At 40.8% G+C, this 11,803-nt stretch overlaps 1 protein-coding gene across 3 annotated transcripts in view; it reads right to left on the bottom strand.

Annotated features, from left to right (window-relative positions):
• Nucleotides 1-11,803, bottom strand: part of vaspb (vasodilator stimulated phosphoprotein b) — a 28,291-nt gene that overhangs the window by 9,357 nt on the left and 7,131 nt on the right. For all 3 annotated transcript variants that reach the window (XM_042415155.1, XM_042415154.1, XM_042415156.1), the window contains exon 2: nt 2,162-2,333. In XM_042415155.1, coding sequence (XP_042271089.1) covers nt 2,162-2,333 — 172 coding nt within the window. The remainder of the gene's footprint in view (nt 1-2,161; nt 2,334-11,803) is intronic.

The following is an 11,803-nucleotide window of genomic DNA, read 5'->3' as shown; positions in this document are numbered from 1 at the left end:
CTGTCATGTTGAGGAATTTCAGCGAGGAAGAAACAATAAATCCTGTGCGCCTTATCCTCTTTTTGAGGATAAGGCGCACATATGAGGATTTATGATTGGTTGAAATAAAATAAACAAGCAGAGGCGATGAGCTATTGCCTCTGCTGAAACTGAACTTGAAATTTCATGCTGGTGAACAGTCCATGATGCCATATGTGCATTAATGTAAATAACTGACCAAATGAATGCACATAAAAAAGCAATAAAATCATACAGGGATTGACAATAATGCCTTCTTAGGTATCTCCAATAAAATGATCACAGTATATACAGTAAATATTCTCTATAATCACCCAAACCTAGTGTGTGGTATCACATAGATAGTGATACTGTGAATGAATGGGCACATACAGTGCATTCAGAAACTATTCAGACCCCTTCACTTCTTTCACATTTTGTTATGTTGCAGCCTTATGCTAAAATCATTTAAATTCATTTTTGCCCCTCATCAGTTTACACTCAACACCCCATAATGACAAAGCGAAAACAGCATGTTAGAAATGTTTGCAAATTTATTAAAAAGGAAAAACTGAAATACCACACTGACAGAAGTATTCAGATCCTTTGCTATGACACTTGAAATTTAGCTCAAGTGCCTTCCATCTCTCTTCATCATCCTTGAGATGTTTCTACACCTTGATTAGAGTCCATCTGTGGTATATTCAATTGATTGGACGTGATTTGGATATCAGAGCAAAAACCAAGCCATGAGGTTGAAGGAACTGCCTGCAGAGCTCGGAGACAGAATTGTGTCGAGGCACAGATCTGGGGAAGGCTACAAAAACATTTCTGCTGCATTGAAGGTTCCCTGGAGCACAGCGGCCTCCATAATTCTTAATAGAAGAGTTTGGAACAACCAGGACTCTTTCTAGAGCTGGCCACCCGGCCAAAATGAGCAACTGGGGGAGAAGGGCCTTAGTAAGAGAGGTGACCAAGAACCCGATGGTTACTCTGGCTGAGCTCCAGAGATCCTGTGTGGAGATGGGAAAAACTTACAAAAGGTCAACCATCACTGCAACACTCCATTGATCTGGGCTTTATGGCAGAGTGGCCAGCCGGAAGCCTCTCCTCAGTGAAAGACAAAGGAAAGCCTGCTTGGAGTTTGCAAAAAAGCACCTAAAAGACTCTCAGACTGTGAGAAACAAGATTCTCTGGTCTGATGAAACTAAGATTGGACTGTTTGACCTCAATTCTAAGCGCCACAGCTGGAGGAAACTAGGCACCGCTCATCACCTGCCCAATACCATCCCAATGGTGAAGCATGGTGGTGGCAGCAGCATCATGCTGTGGGGGTGTTTTTCAGCGGCAGGGACGGGAGACAGGTCAGGGTTGAGGGAAAGCTGAATGGAGCAAAGTACAGAGATATCCTTAACGAAAACCTGAACCAGAGCACCCAGGACCTCAGACTGGGCTAAATGTTCACCTTCCAGGACAGGACAATGACCCTAAGCACACAGCCAAAACAATGCAGGAGTGGCTTAGGGACAACTCTGTGAATGACTTTGAGTGGCTCAGCCAGAGCCCTGACTTGAACCCAATCCAACATCTCTGGAGAGACCTGAAAATGGCTGCCCTCTGACAGTCCCCATCCAACCTGACAGAGCTTGAGAGGATCTGCAGAGAAGAATGTCAGAAAATCCCCAAATCCAGGTGTACAAAGCTTGTTGCGTCATACCCAAGAAGACTTGTGGCTGTAATCGCTGCCAAAAGTGCTTCAACCAAGTAACCAAGAGTAAAGGATCTGATACTGTCAATGTGATATTTCAGTTTTTCCTTTATAATAAATTTGCAAAAATTTCTAAAATCCTGTTTTCACTTTGTCATTATGGGGTAGTGAGTGTAGATTCATGAGGGGAAAAAATGAATTTAAAATGATTTTAGCATAAGGCTGCGACATAATGTGAAGAAAGTGAAGGTGTCTGAGTACTTTCTGAATGCACTGCATAAAGATAGACTGTCTCACACTTACTCAGACGCCCCGAGGCACAGGACACCATAGACGCCCACGGGCCGTATGACAGAGATGCATGAATAAACTACATGCTCACACTTCCAGAGGCAAACTCATACACACACACAAATTTCCTCAGAAACACAGCCTGCCAAAAGCTGGCAGATGTACCTGCTGGTCTGTCTGCATCTTGCGTCCCACTATCCTGAAGGCATTGTTGGAGGGGTTGTGATAGATCTGGACTCTGCTGAAGGTCTGGGGTCCAGTGCCTGCCGGCAGCCACTTCTTATTGCCATCGTCATAGATCATCACAGTGGCCCGAGCCTGGCAAATACTCGACTCACTGGAAGAGAGAGAGGGCGAGACAGACACAAAGTTGGATTTAGAACACAGCAGGAGTGAGTTTTGAGAGTATGATGTTGATAAGGGACTCTAAAATAAATCCCTCCTTCAAGAAGGTAGCGACAACCAAGCTTCATGTTTTACAGATAAACTGTATGAACAAACTGCTTCATATTTATAAAGGCTTGCTTCCCTCGAGATAAGGAAGAGGTTATAAGTGTGTGCCTCAGAGCAAAACGTGCTGGCAACTGCGAGATGAATGTAGAGCCACAAAAATGAAACCACAAAGGTTTGTGGTAGTTACATCTGATAATGCATATGAAGAATCTTAACCGCCGCTACCACAAACATAGATGGTTTATTTTTTTTATGATTACAGCCATGAAGAGCTATAAAAATGAGCAGATCTCTGCATCTTACAACTATTAAAATGAATCAGCATCTGCTAGATGTAGGTCATGAAGGTCTGTTAAGACACATACAGTATTTCTCATCCATTCTGCCCTTGAAGGAGGACAAGGTATTATGAACTTCAGTTCTGATACATTATCTAATGACCAAATCAGATTACAGGCTAATTGTTTGTGTTAAACGTGATAATAAAAAGTTGCAGAACCCTATTTGGTGAAAAGACTTGTGCGTGTGTGTGTGTGTGTGTGACCACAACTTAATATCATCATTTTTCCACAGTGCAGTGCTGTTAAATATGATATGTAGTGTCGACTGCAGCTGGAAGGAATGAAGCAAACACAGAGGGAGAATCAAGTGAGGAGGAACTGGAGACTCCGGATGGACAACCAGACCAAAAACACTCTATAAACAAACCATTTTCGAGACGGGAGCCAGTCGTTCCAGGCTAGCATGGCCTCATCTTGTCTAACTCACACGATCACAATAGAGTGCCACTGACACACACACTACTATGATAGATCACACAGGTTTCTGAGCTTCAGACGGACCCACAGGCTGCCTGGTGTAGACAACTACACCAAACATCTCCAGGTCCTCCCTTAGCATGTGTATCAGACATTATAAGCGTATAATTGAAGTTTTTTAGAAACAGCACAGAGTAGAGCAAGAGTTGATGAAGAGTAGAGTAGAGTAGAGAAGGATGGTGGTGCACATGTGCAAAAATGTTTTGACACGTATACAAGAGGTACAAAGTGAAAGACCAAGAGAGGAAATGCAATGAAGTGTTGATTTGAGAAGAGAAAAAGAGATTAGTTTGATCCCAAACAAGATGGGGGACGAGACAACAATGGAGGCTGACAAAGACAGGAAGCTGTGCCGAGGCTCTGGAATCTTCCACCTGCTCTACATCAGCCTCCAACTCCTCACACTTTGTGGGAAAACATGCACTTTGAGATCAATGACAAAACATTTATTTATAGTTCCGTGCAGTCAGGATGCACACGAGTTAAAGCGGACTCAGGTATGCCCGCTTGTATGCAAAATTAGGTAGCAACATTGAAGTGTCTGCACGCAGGTTTGCATTTCAGACACTGAGATCTAAAGATAAAAGTTCCATATAGACCAAATACTAACATTTCAAAACCACAACAAAAACTGCAAACAATTTGCAAGTTTTTTGGTATAAAAGAACAGTGCAGAAGATGAAAGGCAGCAGACACACACAGGAACAAAAAGGTGGTTGGCTGTCAATTCTAATTTTTAACCATTCCTCCCCCACCTCTCTTTATTTGCCCCCCTATGCTCTCCCTATAGTCCCCTAATCCATCCCTTCCTCCTCTCCCCCTCCATCTGTCCCGCCCGTGATACAATCTGCTACTTCCTGTGACACAGCACCAAAGCCACAACCCACTTCCTGCTGCCAACCCTGCCTAATAAGGACTGCCTCAGCCTGAAAAATCAATGTACACACACACACACACAAACACACACACACACACAGGTCCTATATTTTCCAACCAGATGATAACATTTAAATTTAGTCCATGTTAACTGGAAATTACATGTCTGCTAGGAAGGATAAATGAACATAAGGAGAGAATTATGAGGAAAGATTTATGCTTTGATGGCTGGATGTTTGGGAGGCTGGCTCATCTCCAGTCAGGAACTACTCAAAAAAAAAATTAGGCCTATAAAAATCCCTTTAAAAAACATTCTTTGAATAACTTGAAACATTAAACGTAACCTGCCTGTGTATCGGGTGGGAGAGGTTAACAGTATCGCATGTCAGAAAGCTGCTGGTGTGCTGTCAATCACATTAAAATGTGTTGTATAAACTTTGACACCTTCCTGTGATTGTGTAAGTAAATTGGCACACATCTTAGCAACATGTTAGTCCCATTTTTTCTTCCTCTATGATATTGTTTTTTTTAGCAACTGGCAGCTGGAGAGGTTGTTTTTTTTTGCCTCTTTTGACTTCGGATTTCCTATATTTTGAGAAAAAATCTGGCAAAAACAAACAGTTGTTATATAATTTGGTTGAAGCTAATTTAATTTAATTTGTCAGCATAATGAATGGTCAAACTTACTTACATTCCTCTTAACATTTCATGAGAAATGCTTTCAGGCAGAAAATCAGGTGAGAGGCTTGTAATGAGATCAGATCTAACCTTGGACAACGTTCAGACAGCTGAGAAGTGAAGAACGAGACAGGACTTCTAAAATCAAATAAAATGTGTAAGACAAGACAGTTGTGGGATTATGGGATGAAGCTGGTTGAGATGAGGATTTCAGCATTAGTTATTTTTTAATAGTTTTAAGAATCTTAAGTTCCTGATTCTGATACTGAAAGTTGCCATGTGACTGATAAAGAGGTGACTCAGTCTATGCTGAGTAAAGCTAGATGGATAACTCAGCCTGGCCAATACATCGTCTGATATCAGCTTATGGCAGATATATTGGTATCTGTATATGTCAGTCCATAAATAACAAGAAAATGACTTACAGTAATATGATTCTTATCTTAAATCAAACTTCTTTATAAAAAAAAAAAAAAAAAAAACACTTACTAAAAATGATTTTGTATGTTATCGGCATAAAAAATCCAGTATTGGTCAGACTCTAATTTGTTTAATTCAAACACTCAAAATGTATTACGCAACTAATTATTTTTCCTTCACAAAATTATGACTTAACATGCTCAGTGTGACATGGCTGGGCACAGCTCACATTCCTGTGGATTGTTACTGCATGATTTTAGATGTTTGCTTTTAGTATTTGAACTAGAACTTACTAAAGACAACTATTTTGACAACAACATATAAAGAAAGGATTTTTACAAGGGAGAGAAGACACACTGTAAACAGGCTTAGTATTGTTCTTAAATCCTTCAACGGTCACCTCAATCAGGTTAAACACCACCTTTGGTAGCAGGATTCAACATCAAAAACACTGCAGTGTTTCCTGATCTGTTGAGCAGCGAGCATGCTTTCGATGTGCTGGGCAGAGAGGGCTTATAGGAACTGGGAGGGGACAGAGACTCGGGACTGGGAAACGGATGCATTTTTAATGGCAGAGAAAGCGAGGGCTCGAGAGTGAGACTGAGAGTGAGCGGCTGCATTATTGATAGAACTACGGACACTGAGACTCTAAAAGCGTGTGTGGCACACGCGCATAAAACACAAGGACTTGTACGCACGCCCTCACACCTGTCAACCTGCCAACACGTGTGTCCATGTGTTGACCCGGTGCGCAGGCGGCGGAGGGCTCTTGGCCGGGTTTAACTGGACGGTGTTTTAGTACTGGAATGAACCGCGGCAGGCGCGGCTATAAACAGTCTATTCCTGTCCTTCCTCAGCCCGAAGACCACCAGTCAGTCCACTGGTGAGGACAGCGAGGCTGGCTGTAGAGCTGAGCTAACTAAGTGACCAGTTGACTTAAGAGGTTTTCTCTTAAGCACAAATAGGTCATTGGCTGATGCTCTGGGAAGGATTTGAGCCACCAACCTTTAAAATACCTCAAGCAAAGGACGTGACAAATACAAATGTGGACCTGCATTTCTGCGAATGATAATGATCACCACACATATACTTAGAAGAACACAAAAAAAACCTGTCTTTAAATGTTATAACTACAGCCACAGCAAGTTCTTCATCCTACTGTGGTTTCTTGGTCAGTAAGGGGTTAACAGGAAACCGCAGTGCACAGCCAGGGCACATGCTCTCTTGGAAATGTCTGTATAAGGCTGTGCTCTCAGAGCTTTTCCCCAAATGTGCTGGCAAGTACAGTCAGGCCCGGTGGCTCTGTCTCTTCCCTCCTCCTCCTCCTCCTCCTCCATTTACCTGACCCTCCCACCTCGCTCTTCTCCCTTTAGCTCACCATTCTTTCAAAATCAAACTATTTAACACAGTAGGAGATATGTGCGGAGATGCCTCTTGGTGGCATTCATGTGAAGATCTATCTTACATAAGACTGCAGCGCGTATTAGTCTGGATCAGACTTACAGAGAGAGGGATAGGAATACAGGGCACACATAAATTCCATGATTCATATAATTGCACATTCATCCTGTTCATAAAAAAAATGTTATACTAAGCAAAAACAACATACATGAAATATTAGTCCTGAGGCTGAGATTTCTCAGTCTTGTCTAGACACTAAGTAGAGTAATAGCGTTTACCTCTACATCCATTCCTGGCTCGCTGTCCCTCCTCATTCGTCAGGCTTCCTTCTCTTCCAGAAGTTCATAATACCACTATATGAAAAGCCTTTTTTTTGCCCTCATGACTACGGCCAACTATCATTTTTAATGATGTTCAGGCTTTTGAGTTATTCTTGCCTTCAGGAGTAACTGTCTCTGTGGTGAACATCCGGACAGTGAAGGAGGCTGAGGCCTGTAGGGGGTAACTCATTCACATTACTGACCAGCTACTGCATGTCACGTCTCATTAATTAATACAAGAGTGTTTTTCAGGGCTTTGACATTTGATTCACACACACAACTCACAGCCAAATATTAAAGATAAGATGAGTAACAGAAATGATAACCCTTAGGTGGCCTTACCGCGCCTTAGATGAATAAAAAGTGATTCAACAGTTACTTTCTTGTTTGTCTGCTGCAAAACGTCACATGAAGAGCACACGGGGAATGACAATAAGTCACTTAGTAGTGTGTGGTGGCACATAACCAAACCACTTCCTCCATCTCTGTCACGGCCTGATAAAAATAAAACCCACATTTAACAAATAATAGTCACGGAAGATAAATATTGACGTCAGGGCTCGACTGATACTGGGTTTTTAGGGCCAATACCAATATTAGAAAGAAAAATAATTCCATTATCTATATATGGGCCAATAATCTTATATATACACAGAACGTACGTATATATTAAACCTGAATTAAGAAAAGGATCAAATATACATAAGAGGCTGCCTATATAACTTTAAAAAATACATATATGCATTTTACGTGCCTATACATGTACATATAGGCAGATATCCGACAACATACACACCGATACTGATATATCTATGATATGATCTATGGGTTTTCCATAAATAGTTTACAGATGAACATTTGAATGATTTGGTCTATTGAAAGGTCTTTACTGCAGAAAACCTCAAAATGACCTCATACCTCATACTATCAGATTTCTTTTCTCTTTATTTACAAAAGTGAATGGATGATGTTAAGGTGGATATATATATATATATATATATATATATATATATAGTAAAAACTCATTCATAAGTAAAGAGTAAAACTCTCCCTTCCCACCACAGCAACATGAGGCAAAACTAGGAAAGTCAAGTTCCAGACAGACACCGCAGACAGAAGTGAGAAAAGGAAATGTTAGCTGTAAAAAAAAAAAAAAAAGCACCGTGGAAAAGCCCAGCATGTGCCAGTATGTGCATGGTGCCCCGTATACAGTAAACCCATGCTGCACAATTCATCAAATGTGAGTATGTGAGCACTTTCTGGTCAATTCCAAATTACAAGAGATTGAATTTTCCTTCTTCCGTGATCAACAATTTCACTTTATGAAAACTAGACTGATGCAAAACTTTAGGGGCCTTTGTTGCATTATTGATGATAAAGTGCAAAAAGCTTGTTAGTATAGTGCTGCCTCATTACACACGCCGGACTGAGGTCATGATGGTGGTGAGGTACTTGACCTCTGATGCTGACTCGGACATGGGGAGTCCACACAATAGCCTGTTGATGCTAGCCCGATCATCTGACAGCGCGCTATCCTCAGAGCACCCTCGGGCCGCGTATACGGCTATCAGTGACGTTCAGCTGTGCCCACATGACTCTGAAACTCTGAATATTGACATGAGAAGTAAAGAGTTCTCATGGGATATGTGTAGTTCAGTGACTATCACTGACTGTAAAAGAAGGTGCAAGTCAAGATAAGCTTTCAAGCTGCAAAGTACGGTTCCTGTTGTGAGAGCCCCATAAATGTTAATGTGTAGCCTGACATCCAGAGTGGAGAATAAACTTCCCATTGATGCAGCTTTTTGTCCTTTTTTCAAAATATGAGATGGACGGATAACATGAACACAGAGAGGAAAAGACTCTAAATAGCAAATGCAAATCCTGAGGACTCTACTGGTGGTTATCAAATATTAAAAAGAACTGAAATGTTTCGTTCTTGCTTAAATATCTTAAATTTGGAAAAAGTAAAACCCAAAGAAGAACTACTTCGGGGGAAAAACATTACTGTATTTAGCAATATCCTTTTGGTGGATGGAGTTCAGCACATTTCTATGTACTACAATGAACTTCAATAACTGTTTTACTTCAAAATAGACTTTTGGAAAGCAAGTAGTTGCAGTAAGTAAGTTAAATAAAAAATTAAAAGCCTTTACTCTAAAAGTAGGGCTAGAAAAGGAAATCTCTACCAGCCCTCCTTTGCCTTAGTCATCTGCTAACTTCACTCCCTGTTTTCTTTGTCCTTTTCCTCATGCTTGTTTCTTCTCACACAGGTCCTGGCACGCTGTTAAAAGCACACAAATAAACACACACTTGCTGCAAGCTACTGCTTTCTGCCTCCGCAAGTCGGCCGCACAGAAACAGGCATCCAGGCTATCTCAGCTATTCTTCAGTTCTTTTTCCTCAATATCTTTGTCTGAATGGAGTCAGACATATTTAGCTGAAACATCACTACTCAGAAAACCCCTCTGCATTTTTCTGCGCACTGACTCATCCCTCGCCTGGAATCGTTTACGGAGCATTGTGGAAAAGTTGAACAGACGTTTTGGCCACGGACTCTCATTTTGTTGTTTGACCACTTCAAGAGCTGAGATGAATTCCTTCCTGCTACAACTGGCACACTTGATGCCCATATTTGGAACCGTCTCACCTCCGTCCTCCTCACTGAGTTCAATTCCTTTTACAGGTTGGAGCACATCCTCCCTGACTTGGGTAAAGGAGGGAGGCAGGCCTACTCTCCCCCCTCCCCCCCCCCGGAGAGGAACGATCCACTGCAGAGAGTGGATGAAAGAAAAAAGCCTCTCAGCTGTCCTGACTTGTACGCTTTTTTCCTTTGCATGGTGACTTTTCTCAACTCTGAGGGCAAAGTTGAGAAAGACAAAAGCTCTGAAACGGAAGGAGGCAACACCTAAATCACGTTTCCTGCCTCTAATTAACTGTGGGGCATAAGTGTGTAGACTTTTTTGACCAACATTTGTGTACTTTACACTCTTTTTTTTTTTTTAAAGTTGCGACAGTAAGTCGATTAGTTGTCAACTATTAAATGAATCTCCAACTATTTTGATAACCGATTGATCGTTTTAATTTAAGATTTTTAAGACAATTTAGAGACAAAATGTCCAAATTCTCTGATCTCAGCTTCTCAACTGTGACTATTTTCTTTAGTCCTCTATGACAGTAAATTGAATATCTTTGGGTTGTGGACTCTTGGTTGGAACAAAACAAGACCTTTTAGGATGTCACCATGGGCTCTAGGAAACAGTGATCAACATGTTTCACTATTTTCTGACATTTCATAGTCCAAACAACTAATCAATTAATCAAGAAAATAGTCAACAAATGAATCAATAATGAAAATACTCATCAGTTGCCGCCTTATTCTTTTTAAAATCCACAAACCTAGATGTCCAGCTAGCAGCAACAACAAACTTATGATTCTAAGAAAACTGCAATATTGAGTATTTTTAAAGATCTGTGCAATGAATGTATTTCTTCTCACATGTGTATTCTGGTTGCCTTGACAACACAGGGCTGGCTCTTTGATAACTGAACAAACTCTCAGCCATTTTTTTTCAAGACACAAGCCAAAGAAAACCCAATGAAAAAAAAGTAATGAAAGATTCAGGCCAATGTTCACCCATGACTGAGCGTTGAGTATTAACTATTTTAACAGATGACTCTTAAACAAAAGGAGAAGCTGCTCGATTAATTTCCAGTTTTCAACTTGTACCCGTCACATAGACCACATTAGACCACTGAGACTCAGAAAGAGGAATAGTGTGAGTCTCCAGGACAAAACTGTTTCTGTAAACTGATTATGTGCATCACTGTTCATGCATAAAAATGTTCTCCCATGCAGAAAATGGTTCAGTCTTAGACAGAAGAAGTTACAACAGGTTCTCCTTTTAAGCCTTCTGTTATAAATCTGAAGTCCATATGTGGTTAAAATCAATATTATCCTTCCATACAACCCAGACGTATAAGTGCTGCCTGGTAATAATGTAAAAGAAATGGACCAGAAAAGCAGTTACTATCTTATACAACCTTCCAATCAAGTAGATAAGTGAAGTTAAGATCCAACCTGAAAGATAGATAGTATGCTTAAAATGGTTGACAACATAAAGCAGTTTTTATACTGGCATCCATTACACTCCATTAAGCAGTGGACCCCTGATGAACCCAATGTATCTCTGTGGCCATTAGCAGTGCTGACCATACAATATACTACCCACAACAAAGCATTGGTTTCACTACGATGCTAGACACAGACTCTCCATCAGCTCCATCAGGTTTTGAGATGTAGCTTTAAATTTCTATCTGCCACTGTAGAGCAGTTGGTTCTGCTTGATCGGACACTGATGACGGCTAGATCGCTGCCAGAGAAGAAGTCATACAAGCTCAAAAGAAACATAAGCTTCACATTTCACATTTCTTCTTCAGGGTCCATTCTCTGTGCTTTTTATTGTGTTTATTCTAAGTTCAGCGGATGGCAATCTCAGTACAATGAAAGGTGGAAAAACACCACAGTGGTTTTGAGATGGACTAACAGAGGTAGTTTCCTATTCTTTAGACCGTGCTAATGTTTATCTGGGCAATGGTCAGCCTCTAAAGAAATGTTTTCTTCTTGATTTCCACTTAACTTGCAACAGCCATATCATTAGGACCTGCATAACCTTATATTAGGTTTGATATGAGGATATATACAGTACCAATAGATAATAGAAATCAATGAACCATCAAGCACTTTACCACTCTGTTTATACCGAGGTAGACATCCCTTTAATATGAATGTTTGTATTAGATCAATCAGAGCAGGACTACAGGATATTACAGGACATTTGCAT

This window comes from Thunnus maccoyii, chromosome 6 (genome assembly GCF_910596095.1).
Source record: "Thunnus maccoyii chromosome 6, fThuMac1.1, whole genome shotgun sequence".
NCBI classification, from domain to species: Eukaryota; Metazoa; Chordata; class Actinopteri; order Scombriformes; family Scombridae; genus Thunnus; species Thunnus maccoyii.
Note: the sequence above shows the minus strand (reverse complement) of the source record. Positions and strands in the feature narration are given on the sequence as shown.